The sequence below is a fragment of the Schistocerca nitens genome, chromosome 1 (assembly GCF_023898315.1).
Source record: "Schistocerca nitens isolate TAMUIC-IGC-003100 chromosome 1, iqSchNite1.1, whole genome shotgun sequence".
In the NCBI taxonomy this organism is placed as follows: Eukaryota; Metazoa; Arthropoda; class Insecta; order Orthoptera; family Acrididae; genus Schistocerca; species Schistocerca nitens.
In genome coordinates, this window is record NC_064614.1 from 960,560,877 (window position 1) to 960,583,298 (window position 22,422).

General features: G+C 43.9%; 1 protein-coding gene across 1 annotated transcript in view; it reads right to left on the reverse strand.

Moving 5' to 3' along the window:
• Window positions 1-7,651: 7,651 nt before the first annotated feature.
• LOC126237434 (uncharacterized) overlaps window positions 7,652-22,422 on the reverse strand; it is a 39,902-nt gene continuing 25,131 nt past the window's right edge. The window contains exons 2-3 of the mRNA XM_049947553.1: window positions 17,707-18,165; window positions 7,652-7,988 (exon numbers count right to left, since the gene is read on the reverse strand). Of these exons, the coding sequence (XP_049803510.1) occupies window positions 7,985-7,988; window positions 17,707-18,165 (463 nt within the window). The 3' untranslated portion in view covers window positions 7,652-7,984. The remainder of the gene's footprint in view (window positions 7,989-17,706; window positions 18,166-22,422) is intronic.

The window sequence follows — 22,422 nt, forward strand, 5'->3', positions numbered from 1 at the left end:
GGTTATGTCACACAACTGATGCATACCGACAGAGCAACGAAAAAAAAAATGGTCAAATGACATGCAGCAACAAGTTCCTCTCTCAATAGAAAATCAGTCTACCATAAAATCCTACCTCGTTACTGCTCCATCTCACTCTATCACACCATCCGCTGCCTGTCTTCCTTTAACGCGTATGCAAGTAAGTTTAGAGGCAGATGCTTCTCTTTTTTCCAGAAAAGCATCAAAGAGAGCAGTCAACTCGCGCGCGTCACTATTACCTCAATAGGCATACAGTAGAATGCTGCCTCGACGAAAATTAAAAGATTGTATCCCAGGTTCCCAGTGCTTCCATCTCGCCGTTTTCCTACATTCCTCTTGCTGTCGATTACTCGGTCCCATGTACAAGAATTGTTCTGCACCAATAAGAAGACATCCATGTGCTCCCCCCAGTTTCCTCGCAATTTGGCATATTTTCCTTCAATTTATATGTAGTTTTCGCAATTATATCGATTGTTTTATGTCTCTTCTACCCATTCGATCATGACTCTCGTTCGGTGTTCTAAAATTGCTTGTAAATGTAATACGGCTGCCAACATCTAGCGCAAATGCACTATTTTTCTGATTGGGAGATAGACATGAATGCACCCTGAGAGTCACAGATCTCCTTCGGACTAAATGTATGTAGTTTGGAAACGTGTTGCAAAATCTTCATCCTTCCTCCATGCCATGTATGATGTGTAAAAGAACAGCCGCCTCAGGTACAACTTGTTTGTCTAAAATTTGGTGACAAAGCCCCCACGCACAGCAGACGCGCCACCACTGACGCTCGCTTTGTGCCTCTCGCGATACGCAGCATGCCCTCGAACGACGGTCGTAGACAACACAAAATGGTATTTAAGTAGCATAACCCCACCCATCCGGAGAACGGTCCAACGGGTCTGCAAAACTCAGCTATCAACAATCTGGCCAGGCCCCCACAACCGCACGAGTGGTCGACTGTGAAGAGCGGACAAATTGAATAGCTGGCCAGCGGCCATTAGAGTGGTAAACTGACGCGCGGATTTCGAATGTTTATACATCGCTTTTGGTTATAAAATGCCTTCCCTAGAGTTAGGTCACAAACATAAATCCTCATTTAAATACGTTACTACAATATAGTTTTTAATTTATGAACAAACAGCAACTAGTCACTGTTTATGAATTTATGTTACGTAGTACATGGAATCTGCCGTAGCCAAAAGTTATGCACTGGACCCCTGGCATTTTTCGTACTTCATTTACGATAGATGTACGCAAAATGCATCAAAATACTCGAAGATTTGCCCACTATGTTAATAAATATTTTCTGACTCTACCTTGCTTTAAATTTTATGACGAAAAGTGCGTTATATATGGCGTAGTGCTTTGGCAACTCACGACCAAATTATCAAGTTTCAACCTAACCTAGACCATGAAAACACTACCGATCAGCCAGCTATAACAAACAAGACTTCAGGCAGGCATCCAGTATCGCATTAGTCACAATATTTACTTTCGAAGATGTACATTTCAGTTTATATGTGTGGTTTTTTCGTATAATAAATAAAACTCAACAACTGTTCCATCGAGAGAAGTTGTGAAATCAGATTACAATTACACACATTCAGTTGCATTTGATAACGATAAAAAGCCTGCTAACTCAAATTTCGTGTTGCTTGCAACTCAACTTTTATAGTTAAAATAAAATGTGGTTCACAAAGAAAAATTTATCTTCTGCTGTACATGGTCTGGAAAACGAAAGATGGATGGAACAGCATCATCTTTCAGCTTTCTGCGATTTACGTAATTTTCAAGGAAACAATTTTCTTCAAAATGATCGGAACATATAAAATGGTATTCTGTCGGTCGGAAATCTTGCCTCCTGACAGCGTGTAACCATTTTTGTAACAGCTGTGGTTTTGAGAAAGGAAACCTGCAAATATATGCACAGACATTATGCTAATACCGTGTTACAAAAACATTTACTAAGCAAGTGCACTGACATACAAAACAACTTAAAATATCCACATACCTGTGAAATGTAATATTCGTTCCTTTCTCGAATTTATTTGTACAATTAATCGCTGCACAACTCTTCACCATTGCACTTCTTTTGATTGGAACGTACAGGCAGTAGAATTACGAGTAACAAATACTGTATGTACGCCCCAACAAATATACAACGTTGAATCAGGGTCTTCATAAACAACAGTACTACACATCACATCAGACTACAACCACTATAATGGCGTCCAGCCGAAGGTTCAAATTATCCCGCGACTGCAGCGCCATCAGTGAGTCTAGTTATTTTTTACAAGGTTTTTGAATCTGGCCGACACCTTAAGGTGCCGCTCCTACGCCAACAAAGTAGGAGATGAAAAAAAAAAACCGCCTCAAGTACAGCTTGTTCGTCCAAACAGGCCGCCCCCCCCCCCCCCCCCGCCCCCCGACCACTTCTTGACCGCAGCAGCCCACCGTTCGGCGATGGAGAACAATTGCATTTGACATCAATGCATGTATAATCAAGCATCTATTAAAAACAGCAAAAAACAATCGCGACCATAATAAGTGTCCTCTCTTCCCACGAAAATAAGTCAAGTCCATATTCTTTTAGTTTTATGAGCAAAATCGGTAAATCGGTACAGTTTTTACGTTCGACTGCAGTCGCATCTCATTATTTTTTGATATCCAGCGACGTGTACCGCCATCGATCTCAAATGATCAGCAGAGACATGCCCATCCTGTGTAAAATCGGGGAAAAGAAAAACTTCAACTACTTTGATGCGAGAACTACCGATCACCGCAGAATATCCTCGTTATTTCGAAACCGTCATCAGAGCAAAGAAAAAGCGAGAATTTAAACCTCAAAGATAAAATTCTATATTAAGCAATTTCTACCAGCTTGTTGAACAAATTACACGATCTGAGAGCGTCTCTCGCATTATGTGTCGGTAAATAAACTGTCATGCACATGTGTATTACAAACATTTCAGACGATCTTTCACGCCATTGGCGCACATGTCAGAAAAAGAGATACATTCATTTTACATTTGACAACAAGAACCTATAATTCAAGAGAACGTAACTGTTTTGTACACTATGATAGGGCTCCTTTTACCACTGCGATGCTATAACATACTAGCGTTTACGAAACAAAACGTGAGAGCCTGTCTCGCCCTGTGTAGGTGGGAGATTGAAATTTCGTTAAAAGATATCCCGGAAACCAAAAAAGAAAAGAAACTCTTGTCAAGAATCATTCCGTGGTGCCCTAGACATCTCTTCCACCCGTCAGGAGGCAGGTCATCGATATCAATTTGATATTATAAATTGATCATGAGAGTCACTTTGTATGTCGAGTAATTTTTTTCAGCTGTCAGATTACACTCGCCAAGTAGGACAACTGGGAATCCATGGAGGGAACACGATGTTCTTTTCGAGGAACACTATTGAGAAATGACATCTGAAGCTGACCACAGAGGGATTCTACAACCCAAAACATACATTTTGCGAAGGAACCGTGTGATTTAAAAATACAATCATAACGCTTATGTTTCCATCACCCTGCATAAAAAGCGGTCTTGAGTCTACAGGCACACACGGTCGCTGATAGTGTTACGCTTTCGGGCAGAAATGCTGTCCGAAATGCTGTCAGCAATGTGGAATCAAGTCTATCCATTCAACCATACATTTGCGTTGGATCCTGTAGGGACGTCTTTTAATGATTGCAGCCACTGGTGAATCATATTCGTGCCACTCTCGTATCTCGAAACGAGTCACCCCCCCTTTTTTTTTTTTTTCAACCTACTTGCTAAGGATCCCATACACCAAGAACTCCAGCGCTGTTTTTAGACAGTCCCTCTGCATCTTGTAACTGCTTCTAAGTCTCTGCCCTGCCCTCCCCACAACTTAGTCCATATGATGGTCCCAATTTAAATCTGACCTGTACAGAAGTTGGAGTGCGCTATATCTAAGACATTCTGCATCCTGTGGGGAAACAGGACGAGCTGAGTTAATTCGACAGGAGCGCGTTTTGACCATCGGTAGAAATGGGAACACGTTGCCATAGTTCCGCCAACCATGTACAGTGTGTAAAGTCAGTGCCAAACGAAGCTTTTCCCTGCAACACGAGGTAGTAGGAGAGATAGTACGAGCAGTTACGGTGGTGTTCCTTGTTGGGAAAAAATATTGTTTAGTTGAGTAGGTGCAGGCGTATGAGCATCACCGTAAGGGGTGACAGCCAGATGGTTGAAAGTTGAGTGCGGGCAGCGGCCTCAGAGGGTGGTAGCGGGGGCACGGGACGCTCGGTGGAGTTTCTTGGAAGAGGGGATATGGAGGCGTGAGGGGAAGTGAGAAAGCCTTGGTTTTCGGCAGTTTGTGATTGTACATCGAGAAGAACGCATGTTCAAACACCACACCCTCTGCACTCTGCAGTCTTTTAGGACGACGATTTTCACCCAGTACATAGGCTGCATTATGACCCATTCATTACCAGTGCTGCTTTTTTCGTGACAATTTCGAAGTGTAATTAGAACTGTGACACATTTTTGTCCACCCGTTTTGGTAGCGTGTATTGGCTTCGATTACCTGGGCTGCAGGGCGGTTTCTGAGCAGACATCTGTAGTGAACTCTGAATTCAAACAGCAATAGACCCTGTATGCTTACAGGTAATATACTATTTAAACTCCTCTCTGTCCAGCACCATCATCTCGTCAGCTGAATGTATTTCTCACCAAAAATAATGAAGATAGTACCTTACACTTCTGTCTTTTTCCCGCCAGTGTATAGGTGTAGGGTAAAGTTTGAGTGTGTCTGTCCTTAGTTTGGAGTGGTACTGCGAAATTTTTTCCCAGCAGGATATCACCAGTTATATTGCATCGTCAGTTTTTGAGCTGTATTGCGCTTTTATGCCGTCCTTGTGTAGCGCTATGCATATAGCTGTGTAATTAGGTGCGATCTTTGCTATTAATAAAGTAATTAGGATCGCTCTTTGCGTCAGTTTCCCGACCAAAAATAAATAAAGTACACTAACCTAACCTTCCTCTCCCGCTTTTGGAGTGTTTCCATGTGTTGGGGGTGCACTTGGGCTTTCCATTCAGTAGAATCTGGGTTAGAGTCCCAGTAAGGGCACAGCCATTTTTAATTTCCCACCAATTCCATGCGCCTCTGGTGGTTTAATTGAGTTGGGGTGGGGGGTTGCACTTGAGCTTTCCGTCCAGGAGCACCAGTGTTCGAGTTCTAAAAGGGTACCGCCAATTTTAATTTTCCGTCAATTCCCGGGCATGGGGGTGGGGGGTGGTGGGGTTGGTTGTCAGCACAGCCCTTGGACAAATAAATTTCCACGAAAATTCGAAATTCCCACTAAAATTTGAAATTCCCGCCAAAATTCGAAATTCTCACGAAAATTCAGAATTCCAGCCAATAGGATAATTTGGGGGGAGGGTGGTGGGGGAGGGAAGACGGGGATGTGGGGATGGGGTACATGTGAAGCTGAAAAAACACGTGACGTCGTAGGGGGGGAGGGTCAGCGTGGTCGGGGGCGGGGGTGGGCAGCGGTGGGGTGACTAATTGATCTATTTAATTAATTTGCATATCAATTTGATATCAAAAGTGTGCTCGCACCGCCAACTGCCTACCACTTGGGATATGGTAACACAAGTCAACACGGTATTTGTTGTGCTATGCAGAATCGAATAACAAGAATACTGTTTAAATTTGTCATTAAGGCCAGCCTCTCTTGGCAATGTACCGAAATGAAATGTCATATTACATACAGATATACTGTTATCTCTCTTTAGGAGGTAGTCATTATACAGGGTGTACATAAAGTCCGGGAACACTTTCACTTATTTATTGCACAGGAACTAAACATTGTACAGAAGTCATACACACTGCATTTTGAAGAGAAACCCTGAAAGGTTTTTTTTACAAACTTTCGATATGTGAACCATGAATGACCCGGCACACGTCAATACGGTAATCGAATTCTTGCCATAACCGTCCCAGCATGGTATCGTCGACTGTGGCAGTCACTTCCCGTATTCTCTCCCGGAGCTCTGCTACATTACGTGGTTGAGGCGGTACATACACCAGATCTTTAATGTGTCCCCACAGAAAAAATTCACATGGAGTGAGATCTGGTGATCGAGTAGGCCATATCATGAAATAGCTGTCTCCTTCTGTAGCATGGCCGATCCATCGATGCGGCAGCTCGGTGTTCAGGTAACCACGAACTTCACGATGAAAATAGGGTGGAGCCCCATCCTGCTGAAAGATGAACGGAGAGTCCGATTGCGTTTGAGGCATCAGCCATTGCTACAACATGTCCAAGTAGGAATATCCAGTGATAGTTCTCTCCGCGAAGAAGAATGGCCAGAACAGTTTTCGACGTGACAAGGCACAAAAAACTATCTTTGGGGAATCACGCTCAACTTCAATACATTTGTGTGGATGCTTTGTACCCCAGATTCGACAATTACGCCTGTTCACTTTTCCATTAGGATGAAAAGTGGCTTCGTCGCTAAAAATTAAGCGATCAACAATGCCATCCCCATACTCATTTAATTGTTGCAACTGCGAACAAAACTCGAAATGCTTGTCTTTGTCGTCGTCATTGAGCTTCTGCACTAGCTCCAATTTAAATGGTTTCATAGACTGCTTCTGTCGCAGGACTTTCCACACTGTTATTGGAGCCATTTCGAGTTCACGGGATGCACGACGCACCGATTTCTTTGGACTCCTTATGAATGTCTCTCATACGTGCTCCACATTCAATTCACTCACACTGGGACGTCCGCTTCTCTTTGCCAGGCACAAACAACCCGTCGTAACGAATTTGTTGTCAGTGGTAAACGGCCTTCCTTGTTGGTGGCTTCTTACCGTACTTGGTTTTAACAGCCGTAGCACACTTGTTTTTGTCGAACTCCAACACACAGAAAGTTCGATCCGCACCTGAACTCGCCATGTTTGCGACTAGCGCTGACTATCGCCAAATTACCAAACTACACTGTGGTGGTATACACGAAAAAAAACTTTTAGGGTTACTCTTCAAAATGACATATGTATGATATCTGTAGAATGTTTGGTTCTTGTGCAACAAATAATTCAAAGTGTTCCCAGACTTTATGTATACCCTTACTTGATACATTTGATGTTTCAAACAAAAATGTAATAGGTAATTTGCAAAAGCAACAATCACTTTAGAAGTGACGCCTTTTCTATGTGTTGCGTAAGATTCGTTACAAATATTTGAAAAGGTAAGACCAAACACCCGTCATTGAGATTATATGGGCAAAACTTCAATTCCAAGTTCATGTAGTGGTTCAAAGGAGTTTGCAGTACCATCTTCTCTTTCCCGGTGTGTTCTTTGATTTATCCTGTGCACCTGAAAGCACTTCATGTAGAGATTTGAGGAACGTGGTGTATTGGCGAAGCAATGATCTACACTATTCTTCTGAACTACAACTGAGAACAATAGTAAGATGAAACAGCCATATCGTGCTTCCTGTCATGGCTTAGCTAAAGGTATGTGACACATCAGCATATCTCGTCATGAAGCGGCCTGAAACGTCTGTTTTAAATCTATGCTTCGTCAAACAAGGATGAAACACAGATAAGGACAATTTTTACTCTACAATAATTAATTTATTATATTTAATACAAAAATTACAAGTTGTACTAATGAATGGCCACTGAAAAAACAATTTTCAAACAATTAAATATTTTGTTCTGATTGCGAAAACTTCGATGCTGCAGCTACAAAAACACATTTGAGAAAGTAGTCTAGACAAATAGAAATGTCTTCTTTGGACAAACGATTTCATTTCTCATATAACAATTTTTCCATTTTTCTTGCTTCTTACTCTGCGACACAAAAATTTCTTTAGATTCCTTAAAGACTTCATTTTCCTTTCCATTACTCAATTATCTCTTTTCTTCTTTCACTTTCGGAGGTAACATGTATTATTTGCCTCTGACAGAATCTCCCTCATCTAAAACAAAAGAAAAACACCATACATGTAGTAAAAATGTCTCCCATGGTGAAAATAAATTATATCTACACTACTGGCCATTAAAATTGCTACACCAAGAAGAAATGCAGATGATAAATGGGTATTCATTGGACAAATATATTATACTAGAACTGACATGTGATTGCATTTTCACGCAGTTTGGGTGCATAGATCCTAAGAAATCAGTACCCAGAACAACCACGTCTTGTCGTAATAACGGCCTTGATACGCCTGGGCATTGAGTCAAACAGAGCTTGGATGGCGTGTACAGGTGCAGCTGCCCATGCAGCTTCAACACGATACCAAAGTTCATCAAGAGTAGTGACTGGCGTATTGTGACGAGCCAGTTGCTCGGCCACCATTGACCAGACGTTTTCAGTTGGTGAGAGATCTGGAGAATGTAGTGGCCAGGGCAGCAGTCGAACATTTTCTGTATCCAGAAAGGCCCGTACAGGACCTGAAACATACGGTCGTCCATTATCCTGCTGAAATGTAGGGTTCCGCAGGGATCGAATGAAGGGTAGAGCCACGTGTCGTAACACATCTGAAATGTAACGACCACTGTTCAAAGTGCCGTCACTGCGAACAAGAGGTGACCGACACGTGTAACCAATGGCACCCCAGAAAGGCCCATACAGGACTTCCAACATACGGTCGTGCATTATCCAGCTGAAATGTAGGGTTTCGGAGGGATCGAATGAAGGGTAGATACACGGGTCGTAACACATCTGAAATGTAACGTCCATTGTTCAAAGTGCCGTCAATGCGAACAGAGGTGACCGAGACGTGTAACCAATGGCACCCCATACCATCACATCGGGTGATACGCCAGTATGACGATGACGAAAACACGCTTCCAATGTGCGTTCACCGCGATGTCGCCAAACACAGATGTGACCATCATGACATCATACACCCAGGTTCGACGTTGAGTACACCATCGCAGGCGCCCCTGTCTGTGATGCAGTGTCAAGGGTAACCGCAGCCATGGTCTCCGAGCTGATAGTCCGTGCTGCTGCAAACGTCGTCGAACTGTTCGAGCAGATGGTTGTTGTATTGCAAACGTCCCCATCTGTTGACTGAGGGTTCGAGACGTGGCTGCACGATCTGTTACAGCCATGCGGATAAGATGCCTGTCATCTCGACTGCTAGCGATACGAGGCCGTTGGGATCCAGCACAGCGTTCCGTATTACCCTCCTGAACCCACCGATTCCATATTCTGCTAACAGTCATTGGATCTCGACCAAAGCGAGCAGCAATGTCGCGATACGATAAACCGCAATCGCAATAGCTTACAATCCGACCTTTATCAAAGTGGGAAACGTGATGGTACGCATTTCTCCTCCTTACACGAGGCATCACAACAACGTTTCACCAGGCAACGCCGGTCAACTGCTGTTTGTGTATGAGAAATCGGTTGGAAAGTTTCCTCATGTCAGAACGTTGTGGGTGTCGCCACCGGCGCCAACCTTGTGTGAATGCTCTGAGAAGCTAATCATTTGCATATCACAGCATCTTCTTCCTGTCGGTTAAATTTCGCGGATGTAGCACGTCATCTTCGTGGTGTAGCAATTTTAATGGTCATTAGTGTAGTAAATCATGGTACTTGGATGAGGAAAGCAGTTACTCCTTCCGAGAATATATCTGCTACTCTACGATTCCATGCCACTGGTGAATGGAAGTTGTCAAAAAATAATACAATGTAGAAGGCTCACTGCCAGCATAACTTCTCTTTCGTGGCAGTACTGCGAGTACAGTTTTTCTTTTCTTTTTAATTTCCTCCACTGCTGACTGCGGCCTACACTCCTTTCATGTGCTCCATTTTTCCCCCAAGTGCTGTGTCACATTGTTTCCTGTTGTGATTATCTTCACTTCTGGCTTCGCAACGACTAGGCTTTAGTTCATATTTCTCGCAGACCATCTTCATCGCTTAAAAGCGTAATCGTGAGTGAACGATTCGGCTTCTGTCGGCAGCATTCGTGTGACATGGTATGCTCTTTGACGCCCCGACGTTTGCCTTCGGTTCTGAGCAACATGCAACAGCAAGGTGGAGGTAGCGAGTCTAGGGACTCTGCGTGGAACTTAGCGGGCACTGTGGAGAATTATCAGATGTATTTATCAATCCCGCTTGACTATCTCGGTATCTGGTAGGATGCTCATTTTAATTTCAAAGTGTTTGGATCGTACCGGTAGGTCGCCGCTGACCAAGTACTTTGGTGAACAGATGTCACTCTCTTCACGTACCAGGGCGGGCAATATGCCAACAGCCATTTCAAGTTTGTGAATTTCGCCATCTCGTCGAAAAGGCGCTCAAGGAAAGCCCTGCTAAAGCTCACTCGTAACCAAATTATAATTATGTTAAGGTGGGCTGGGAAGCAGGGTTGGTTAGCCACGAATAAAAATAACAGAATTGCAATAACCTTCAAAAGTAATTGAGAGGCGCTTGTCCCCTAATAAACCAGCAGTTAAAATAGCAAGGGACTGCAGTTACAGTTGTGTTTGGCACCTATTATTTATGACGAGAGCACACGAAAGACAGTGGTATAAGGCGAACGTCTTCACTTACGTGCCTTGTGTGATATTTCAATACGCATGTCAAATATAATTCTTCTCACAAATCACGTACTGACTACGGAGGGAAACTATACTCACGTTAGCCGAACACAGTAACAACATGGAAAAATAATATGTGAAGAATTTTCACTCGCATTTATCATTTTTGTACTGCCACGTGGATGTTTCACTAATGATTCTGAACTACACCTTAATGAAGGATCGATGTTCAATATTTACATCACGCGACCAGTCGGTCACCTGCGTATGTAATCTTTCGAAGACACAACCATCAGAAATCTTGCCACTATCCGAAACCACTTACCCATCCGCCTACCGTCGTTTTAATAATCGTAACAGTTGGAAATGATATTTGTACCCACAATCAGAGTCATTTCCTACTCGGGCACGTTACTGGGTGTAATATTTGAGGAATTACCTGTCGTTGCTCGGATGCTGTATCGGACACTCGGAGCAGTGCCTGAAAAGCGATAGCATTCGGAAAATACTATATTACATCAGAAATGAACATTTTTACCTAGCGCGCATCTACGTGACCTGCCTCTCAGTCAGCCCAATCGCGACTTCAGAACGCTCCAACACTTTTACTGGTGCCCCTCCACTGAACATACGCTTCCGCACTCGTGATCACAGCAGATGTAACCGCTTTTGGAACTGAATGAAAGAATATGAACTGAACCAGGGAAATCTGATCCATTAGATATTGTCATCAATTACCTTCTTTGGATCACAAATAAAATATGGTTCAAATGGCTCTGAGCATTATGGGACTTAACATCTGGGGTCATCAGTCCCCACAAATAAAATAAACATTTCTCAACTTGTAGGGTTAAGAACTCCTGGGACTGCTTTATGTTTTTGTGCAAAACCTCGATCTATTGTAAGCAGACCAGTACGGGGATTCCTCTTCGCCATAGCTATTCTACGCGCTTTGAAGCAGACGAGAAGGTCTACCTACGTGAAGATTCTTCTAGAACAATCGAGACATTTCTTGCGCTACTGCACAAACGACACGTACTGAGGTGACAAAAGTCATGGGATACCTCCTGATATCGTGTCGGACCTCCTTTTGCCTGGCTCAGTGCGGCAATCCGATGTCACATGGACTTAACAAGTAGTTGAAGGTCCCCTGCAGAAACACCGAGCCACGCTGCCTCTATAGCCGTCCATAACAGCGAAAGTATAGTCGGTGTTGGATTTTGTGCACGAACTGACCCCTCGATTATGTCCCACAAACGTTCGATGGGATTCATGTAGAGCGATTTGGGTGGCCAAACCATTCTCCCGAATTGTCCTGAATGTTATTCAAACCAATCACTAACAATTGTGGTCTGTTGACAGGACGCACTATCATTCACAAAAATTCGATCCTTGTTTGGAAACATGAAGTCCATGAATAGGTGCAAATGGTCAATGCACTACCCTTTAATACCTTGTGTACGCAATACTACCGTCATCTGCATAATGCAGATCTCTAACTCACGTCTTCTGTCGCCTCAGTGTATAACTTCCGGCTACTTCACTCTCGCCTTCCTACTCTAAGCGATTCTCTGGTTTCCATATATAGGGTACGCACAGAAAGAAAGCGGGCTACTTGCACAGTGGATCCCAGTGCGAGTGGTCTGATCCCAGTGTATCTAATGAGGCAGCACAAAACGGCAGCCGAGTGCAACCGCCGACCGTTGCGGTCTCGTGGCTGCCGGTAAGCCAGAATGAACGAGACTTTCTTTGATGTGAATCTTCAGGTTTTGGCGGTGCAAAGACTGTTCCATTAAGTTTCGGGTGTGCAGCCGCAAGAATTCTCCTAATATTTCGGCTGTACAACGTTCAGCCATCTTCGGAGTGAGCCACAAGACTGCCGCTCCAGTGCTTACTTCGTCTCTCCATACTCGTGTACCGCGTAACTGCGCATGTGGCCACAGATGCAAATGCGCCAGAGACGTTGGTCGGCGGCAGAGACGTGCACAATGCGCGAGTTACATCTATGACTCCGCAGTCGATCTGTGTTAGCATGTCGATATATCATTGTGAGTTGCACCGTGACGACGTCTTTGTGAGTTTATTACACCAAGTGCCGGATTCCATGATTTATCAAGGTTGAAACCACTATCTCTATTAATTAAATTGGTCGTCAAGCCAATCTCAATTGCCTCCTTCACTATGGAGTCCCAAAAAGATGATGTAGTTGCCAAAATTTCGGCGTGCTGCGCTAACGGAATCGAGGCGCACGCTATGCAATCTTTCCAAAACGAGTTTACAGAAACCAACCGGCAAAAAAAAAAAAAGAAAGAATTGATTTTTCACATTAGTGATAGCTTCGTATATCATGTTCAAAGTGAAATGCCCATCGTTTCGTTGATAGCCATACTTATTGTGATATTCTCATTCAAGTAAGACGCTGCGCGAAATTCGATAAATTTTGCAATGAAAAATATGGGTCGCTGTGCTTTTACATTTGGTGCATATTACACGACATGTTGCTGCTAATGAAATTTAACTAAGATTTTCAATTTTTCTTTATACTTGGAAGGAGGTCTCTGTCTGTCTCCAATCCCGAGAAAATGAAATTTATGTAGCACTTCGAACACACGCACGAGAAAGAAATATTCATAACATACCTCTTATCTTCTGATCCGTTCGAAATATCCATACGAGAGTTTGTCAGGTGATAATACGCAAAGAGGAAACTTCTTTGCTATACGGTTAACATACGGAACTTGCTTATTTATGTCGATATAGCCGAAGCTAAAGTTTTTATTTATTTTTTTCAACCAGTATTGTAATTTTTAAAAAGTCATCGACAGCAAGTGAAAAGAAAATTTGCTAGTACGAAAATAAACGTGAAAGTACTTTTGTTACAGTAAGCCGACACAATGATGTAGCTTACTGTTTGTTTAATAAGATGCTCTGTTTTAAGATTCTGTCACAATAGCTACTGCAAGATGAGTATGCGCAAATTATACTGTGTTATGACGAAAAAGCAAAATTGAACCTGTTAAAAAGAGAAATGAAGGCATTCCTCATAACTTGTGAAGCTTCTTCAAAAGATAAATGGTTAACAATTCAGAGAAAAATACATCGCCAATTCTGTAGCAAGTTCTGCAGAATCCTGCTATGTTCTGCAAGTCGTCAGAGTGTTCACAGCGTCAGAGTAACGAAAGAGTAATTAGGTTAGTTCTACTTTGCGAAGCCGGCCGCGGTGGTCTCGCGGTTCTAGGCGCTCAGTCCGGAACCGCGCGACTGCTACGGTCGCAGGTTCGAATCCTGCCTCGGGCATGGATGTGTGTGATGTCCTTAGGTTAGTTAGGTTTAAGTAGTTCTAAGTTCTAGGAGACTGATGACCATTGATGTTAAGTCCCATAGTGCTCAGAGCCATTTGAACCATTTTCTACTTTGCGGCAGAAGGGCATTATTGTTCTATAAGAAACAACGGAATTGGTGGTTGTGTATCTGTTAATGACAATGTTATAAAAACATGATCGTCATTACCTTATGAATCACTGGAGACTATGCATTAAGTTTAAAATAGATTATAAAAATATATAATACATCTTTAAAACATTAAAAATAATTAAGGTGATGCTGCGAATTATTTTCAGATTTCGAAGCTGAAATACAGGGAGAAAATCCTTTGGTAAGTGTCTTTTCCGGTTGCTCACTATTAAAAATACGATGGGTTACACGACTGCAGCAAAATTGGTACAGAATTGGCGACTTTTTTGTGTCTGAGTCATTAACCATTTCTCTTTCAAAAAAGTTTCATTAGTTATGAGGAACAGTTATATTTCTCTTGTTGACCGGTATAATTTTGCTTTTCGCCAACACAGGGTATAAATTGCAGAAACTCATCCTCTAGTAGCTATTGCGATAGAATCTTGAAACAGAGTGTCTTATTAAACAAACAATAAGTGACCAGAGTGGTCAATATCTTACGGAAAACCTCCTTGTGTCGGTTTGCTGTAACATAAGATGAGAAATTTCACGTTTATTTTCATACTAGCAAATTTTCTTTTCACTAGCTATCGATAACTTTTAAAAAATTATAATACTGGTTGAAGAAAATTAAATGAAAACTGTAGCGTCGGCTATATCGACGTACATAAGAAAGCTCCGTTTGATAAGCATATAACAAAACACTTTCATCTTTGCGTACAATCACCTGCCAAACTCTCGTATCGATATCTCGAACGGTTTATGAAATATGTGGTATGTTATGAGATAGAAACCTCCTCCCAAGTCTAAATAAAAATTCAGAATCTTAGCTAAACTTCATTCGGAGCAACGTATGGTGTAATATGCACCAAGCGTGAAATCATAGCGACCCATGTTTTTCATTGAAAACTTTGTCGAATTTCGCGCAGCGTCTGACTTGTGTGAGAGTATCACAATAACTATGGTTAGTTCTCCATGAAGCTGACGTACAAACCTATATGTAACGCAAAGAAAAACAAATTTTTTATGAACAGTTTCTGTAAAACGGCCTTGCCGCAGTGGTAACACCGGTTCCCGTCAGATCACCGAAGTTAAACGCTGTCGGGATGGGTGACCATCCGGTCTGCCGAGCGTGTTGGCAAGCGGTGTGCACTCAGCCCTTGTGAGGCAAGTTGAGGAGCTACTTGATTGTTAAGTAGCGGCTCCGGTCTCGTAAACCGACATAAGGCCGGGAGAGCGGTGTGCTGATCACATGCCCCTCCATATCCACATCCAGTGACGCCTGTGGGCTGCGGATGACACGGCAGCCGGTCGGTCCCGTTGGGCCTTCCAAGGCCTGTTCGGATGGAGTTTAGTTTATAGTTTCTGTAAAACCGTGTGACATAGACTACAAAGCTAACAGAGTGCTCATGACGTTCTACTGTTAATGGCTGTGCTGCACCTTGACTAGTGGGCTAACTACCTTCTGTTCTTACGCTAACAGTGTCGTCCGGCTGTCTAGTGCCATTTCAATTGCTCCCTCCTACTTTACTTCCAGCTCAAAATAAATACACTACTGGCCACTAAAATTGCTACACCAAGAAGAAATGCAGATGATAAACGGTTATTCATTGGACAAATATATTATACTAGAATTGACATGTGATTACATTTTCACGCAATTTGGGTGCATAGATCCTGAGAAATCAGTACCCAGAACAACCAGCTCTGGCCGTAATATCGGCCTTGATACGCCTGGGCATTGTGTCAAACAGAGCTTGGTTGGTGTGTACGGGTACAGCTGCCCATGTGGCTTCAAAACGATAACACAGTTCATCAAGAGTAGTGACTGGCGTATTGTGACGAGCCAGATGCTCGGCCACCATTGACCAGACGTTTTCAATTGGTGAGAGATCTGGAGAATGTGCTGGCCAGGGCAGCAGTCGAACATTTTCTGTATCGAGAAAAGCCCGTACAGAACCTGCAACATGCGGTCGTGTTTTATCCTGCTGAAATGTAGGGTTTCGCAGGGATCGAATGAAGGGTAGAGCCAGGGATCGTAACACATCTGAAATATAACGTCCACTGTTCAAAGTGCCGTCAATGCGAACAAGAGGTGACCGAGACGTGTAACCAATGGCACCCCATACCATCACTCCGGGTGATACGCCACTACGGCGATGACGAATACGCGCTTCCAATGTGCGTTCACCGCGATGCCACCAAACACGGATGCGACCATCGTGATGATGTAAAAAGAACCTGGATTCATTCGAAAAAATGACGTTTTGCCATTCGTGCACCCAGGTTCGTCGTTGAGTACAACATCGCAGGCGCTCCTGTCTGTGATGCAGCGTCAAGGGTAACCGCAGCCATGGTCTCCCAGCTGATAGTCCATGCTGCTGCAAACGTCGCCGAACTGTTTGTGCAGATGGTTGTCGTCTTGCAAACGTCCCCATCTGTTGACTCAGGGTTCGAGATGTGGCTGCACGATCCGTTACAGCCGTGCGGATAAGATGCCTGTCATCTCGACTGCTAGTGATACGAGGTCGTGGGGATCCAGCACGGCGTTCCGTATTACCCTCCTGAACCCACCGATTCCATATTCTGCTAACAGTCATTGGATCTCGACCAACGCGAGCAGCAATGTCGCGATACGATAAACCGCAATCGCGATATGTTACAATCCGACCTTCATCAAAGTCGGAAAACGTGATGGTACACATTTCTCCTCCTTACACGAGGTATCACAACAACGTTTCACCAGGCAACCCCGGTCAACTGCTGTTTGTGTATGAGAAATCGGTTGGAAACTTTCCTCATGTCAACACGTTGTAGGTGTTGCCACCGGCGCCAACCTTATGTGAATGCTCTGAAAAGCTAATCATTTGCATATCACAGCATCTTCTTCCTGTTGGTTAAATTTCGCGTCTGTAGCACGTCATCTTCGTGGTGTAGCAATTTTAATGGCCAATAGTGTAGTTCATTTCACGTCCTCTGATGGATGGCGTGAAATTCTTCTCTGCAAATTTTGTTGAAGCCTTTATTTATTGTTATTATAATTAAAAGCAAGTAGATAGAGAGGTACACTTGTACATTGGTACGTAACGTATTTGCTACGTTACAGGCGGACTCTTATGCGTTACATGGAACACGTAGTTGTAGGTAGTGTAGTGTAATAAATATGTAATGTACTGGATCGACTGTGAGAAAGCTAAGTGTCAAAGACGTTATCCGAGAGACTCTATGATAGTTATATCGTTGACTCGGAATATTACTCTGTCTGTGGTTTACTCGTAACTAGAGTTTTCTGTTCGCTTCTTTTGATCTTATGTGGAGAATTGTACAAGAGACACAATAAACCGTTATTATTTCATGAGAACAACGGTGAGCGTCACGACTTTTATTAGTATTTTTGGAAGTATTGAAATAGCAGAAATGTTTCAGATTGAAGGCTACGTGTACGGGAAGAGACGTGGACAACAGCACTCGTACCTGCAATCTCATGTATGAATAGTTGCTAAAAATATCCAGCCGTCTCTCCCAAGACTCTTCATACGCGCAACAAACAGTAATTCTTTTAACAGCACTCTCAGACCCAATTTTATCATGTTGTTACGACCTTTTACCTCGAGCATAATACATCGACAACAGACAAACAAAAAATAGACAAACACGTAAAAGAATCTATCACAGTAGGTGGTTAAGGACCTGGTGTGCCGCTTCCACGTGTCGCGGCAGGTGCCGTCGCTGGCGACGCCCTGGCCGGGAGCGCACGTGACGGGCCTGTCGGGCGCGTTGATGAAGCTGCGCAGCAGCGGCTCGAGGCTGGGGTCGGCGCGCAGCACGTCGCGCAGCGGCAGACGCAGCAGGCGGCGCAGCGCCATAAGCACGCGCGCGGGCAGCTGGCGCAGCAGGTGCGCGGCGCGCACGCTCAGCGTCTCGTAGACGGGCCGCCCCAGCGCCGCGCGCACCTCCGCAGGCCGGGCCACCAACAGCCGCGCCGGGCCGCGCAGCAGCGCCTCCAGCCGAGGCTCGCCCAGCGCCTCCAGCTCCGCCACCACCCCCTCGTCCAGCAGCGACTCCAGCGGCTTCTCCAGGATCCCCTCTACCTCCCTGTCCCTCTCTCTCGTCTCGAACACTACTGCTTCCTCCCTGTCGTCCTCCGAGCTGTTGACAACATTACGGCAATACGTCAGAGCTTCACATACTAAACTGCCATTAAAAATAAACGATTCTGCACGACATTATCATAATAAAAGAAGCTCCAGTCCATTCGAAAAGTCACTTTGCACTGGACTACGGACTACAGACGTACAGTCGTGGACAAAACGAGCGAGACCCCTCGCCTTTTCATTACGCTGATACGCACAACTTTAAAGTCTGCTACACAGCATAACAGGCAAGGCGACGAAGTGGTACCAACAGGCCTGAAATTGACAAACTATCCGAACTTTGTCAGACTGTTTTCAATGATGTGTAAGACTGTATTAATGCTGATTAGTGTGGTAAACACAACACGTAAATATAAGATATAAATGAAAGAAGAAACGCTAATTAGTATGAACTGTACTAATAAAAATGAATTACAGCTTATCGAGATAACGCTACTGTTCTAGTAAGACTAAGTACCCCAGATCGTTACGAATTAGCAAAATACTATACGCATTCGACCGCGAAACGGTTTGTGCCAGACCAGTCATAGTGGATTACCGTTGCTGACCTGCCATGAAAGTGTGAAAATTTAGCAATGCGTGAAGATTCATTACGAAATTCACTTAAAAACCATTCAGTGCCACACGTAGGTCAATTCAATTATTGACAGAGGCGGAAAAAGGAAGGTAGTAACAAGTATGAAATTCTACAAGAGTTTCATATTGACATCCACAGGGGGCCAGTACAGAATAAATGTAGCAATAAAACGTATTGGCCGGAGTGGCCGTGCTGTTCTAGGCGCTACAGTCTGGAGCCGAGCGACCGCTACGGTCGCAGGTTCGAATCCTGCCTCGGGCATCGATGTGTGTGATGTCCTTAGGTTAGTTAGGTTAATTAGTTCTAAGTTCTAGGCGACTGATGACCTCAGAAGTTAAGTCGCATAGTGCTCAGAGCCAATGAAACGTATTGGGGGCGCGAGAATTTCTTAAAATTGCTTTACTGATAGTCTGCCTCCATCGAGATTAGAACCGAAAACAAACCAGACCTCCCTTGCAGTAGCAAACACCTTTCACTACGCTAGCAGACAACCCAGGCAAACAGCCCTCTATTAGTACCCCAGACATGCATAAGCCGGCAATTTCGCAATGAAAGTGGCAAAATGATCTGCAATTTCTGTTGCATAGAGCTTTCTGGACTCTAAAACATGAATTTTCTACCTTTATGTCACCGCTTATGTGATAATCATTCGGGATGTTTATCGAAATAACAAAATATTGTTATTAGCGAGAAACGGCAACGGGTTCCACACAACACTGGTGACTAATTTGAAGAACAGTAACAAGTGCAAACATGTAACTCTTTTGTATCAGTTGTGAATAAACAGTTGCCACTATTTAAGTTCCAACCCTCGTATAGTCTTACATATGATTGAATACAGTCTGACAAAGTTTGGATAGTTCGTTAATTTCACGCCTATGCATAGTATGTTGGTAGCACTTCGTCGCCTTGCCTATTATACTGTGTAGCAGACTTTAAACCTGTGCGGATCAGCATAACGAAAAGGCGAGGAGTCTCACTCGTTTTGTCCACGACTGTACAGTGTAACCCAAAAGTCCGTTAAAATTTGAAAATTCAGTATTTGTTTTTTTCGCATTATTGTTATTTCATTCCCCCTCGTGCCATGTAGGCTAGTTGGGGAGGGGGAGCTGGCAGCGGAACAAATAACCTGCTCTTCAGCCGGCAGAACTAAAAGCTAATATAGACGCTAAAACAAAAAAAACAAAACAAAACAAAACAAAACAAAACAAGGAGACACGTGCACTACGAATTCAAAATAATTCGAAAAGGTGACATGAATGGGAGAAGTGTAAATAATGAATTGTTTAAAAACAGTGATAAAAATGTGGACAGACAGGACAGTTAAAAACACGTGAGCAACACTTGAACAACACTTAACACTTGAAAATCACTGAACAAGACAGAAGATTCACTGAGCATTAAAAATGGAGCACCGTGCACTTTAACTTTAACTGGAAAAGGACCTGAACTGGGACAGTGGATTGTAAATGAAAATAAGGATAGATAAGAAGGGAGATAGGGGAGTGCTGTTGATGAGAACGGGGCAATCGTAAGAGATGGTGACTAGACAGGGATGGCTGTAGGGGTCAAGGAGAGTGTGGCAACTGGTATTCAGAGCTATAGATGGGAGAAGAAAAGGGCATGGGGGCGACAAGGAGGGGGAAAAGGAGGAGATGTGGTAGGGGGCGAGGAGGAGGAGGGACCCCTGGGGGGTGGATAAGGTAGATTGGGATTGATGTTGAGGCGGACTTCGTGGTTCAGGACTGGTGGGATGTGTAGGAAGAGGTGGGCAGTACACTAGGATTGGAAAGTGGAGGGGACAGTAAGATTGGTGGAGTCGAATTTTCTGATGGTACACTATGAGGAGAGGTGGGAATTTGATGAGTGGGAGGGGAGGGGGGAGCGGGGGCCAAGCCTGGGGAGGATCAGCGATTTATATATGTGAAGGACAGTGTAGGGGTTTCCATACTTCACAGAAAACTGTAGGTGGAGAGATAAAAATTGACACACGTACTTGGTATGACATGGGGTTTTACCGAAACCAAAACAAAGAGCACAAAACAACCAACAGATTACACTTGGCGTGATACAGAAGCAATAAATAGCGTAACAACTGAAGTTTAGCATAAACAATGTTTTTTAACTTATAACAAATGGTCAGCATGTCGGCTTCATCAACAATACCTGTAGTTCAAATGTTCAAAGGTGTGTGAATTCCTAAGGCACCAAACTGCTTACGTCATCGGTCCCTAGACTTACACACTACTTAAACTAACTTAAACTAACTTATGCAAAGAACAACACACACACCCATGCCCGAGGGAGGACTCGAACCCTCGGCGGGAGGGGCCGGGCAGTACGTGGCGTGACGCCTCAAACCACGTGGCCATTCCGCTCATCAGTACCTGTAGTCGAGCGATAATGTTGTGAACAGCACAGTACAACATATCAGTAGGACTGTGAGAAACTGCTGTCATATGTTGTCTTTTAGCATCCCTAATGACAACTGTGGTAACCCCACAGCCAATACTCGTAGCCGGCCGGGGTTGACGAGCGGTTCCAGGCGCTACAGTCTGGAACCGCGCGACCGCTACGGTCGCAGGTTCGAATCCTGCCTCGGCCATGGATGTGTGTGATGTCCTTAGGTTAGTTAGGTTTAAGTTGTTCTAAGTTCTTGGGGACTGATGACCACAGAAGTTAAGTCCCATTGTACTCAGAGCCATTTGAACCAATACTCGTAACCACACGGATTGAGGTCTGGGGATCAGGGAGGTCGAGTATGAAAGACGTGGCGGCTCCTCACCAAACGATGTGCACAAGATATTTTTCACACGTACAGCGGCATCCTGCATTAAAGTAGTACATTTCAGCAAGTTTTTTATCAGACAGGCTAGGGATGATACGACTCTGTAACATATATGCGTACTTCGCACCCGTCGCACTGACATTTTGTAGCTACACGATTCTCATGTGGCACGACTGACTTGTCGCTGTCCAGCACCACCTGTTGGCCGATTTTGCGCTCGTTTTTGGTTTCAATAAGATCCCATGTCATTTCAGACATGTGTGTCAAGTTTTACCTCTCCGCCTACATTATTCCGTGACGTAGCGGCCGGCCGGGGTGGCCGAGCGGTTCTGGGCGCTACAGTCTGGAACTGCGCGACCGCTACGGTCGCAGGTTCGAATCCTGCCTCGGGCATGGATGTGTGTGATGTCCTTGGGTTAGTTAGGTTTAAGTAGCTCTAAGTTCTAGGGGACTGATGACCACAGTAGTTAAGTCCCATAGTGCTCAGAGCCATTTTTTTTGTGACGTAGTGCATTTTGGAATGTCAACGGACTTTTTAGTCAACCTGTAGATTACGTTGGAAGTTTGGAACAAAGTTGGCAGAACTCAAGTGGGCAGGACAGATTATTTATTTTAAAATTCGTTCTACTGTTACGTAACATTGAAATGTTTGTTTCCTTTGATGAAAGCTATTGAATACAATGTGGAATGTTTAGATGCTCATTTCTTTTAAATTATGGTGCTTTCAACTGAGAAACGTATTTTTCTTGTTGTAGATGGCTTTCGACAAGGCGATAAGTACACACATTTAGTGCTGGAGGCATTTGCTGAAAAGTTCCCGGAAGCAGCTATACTTCATCCTGTTTTGGTTCGTCGACTTACTGACAAATTTCGAGAAAAAGGCTAAC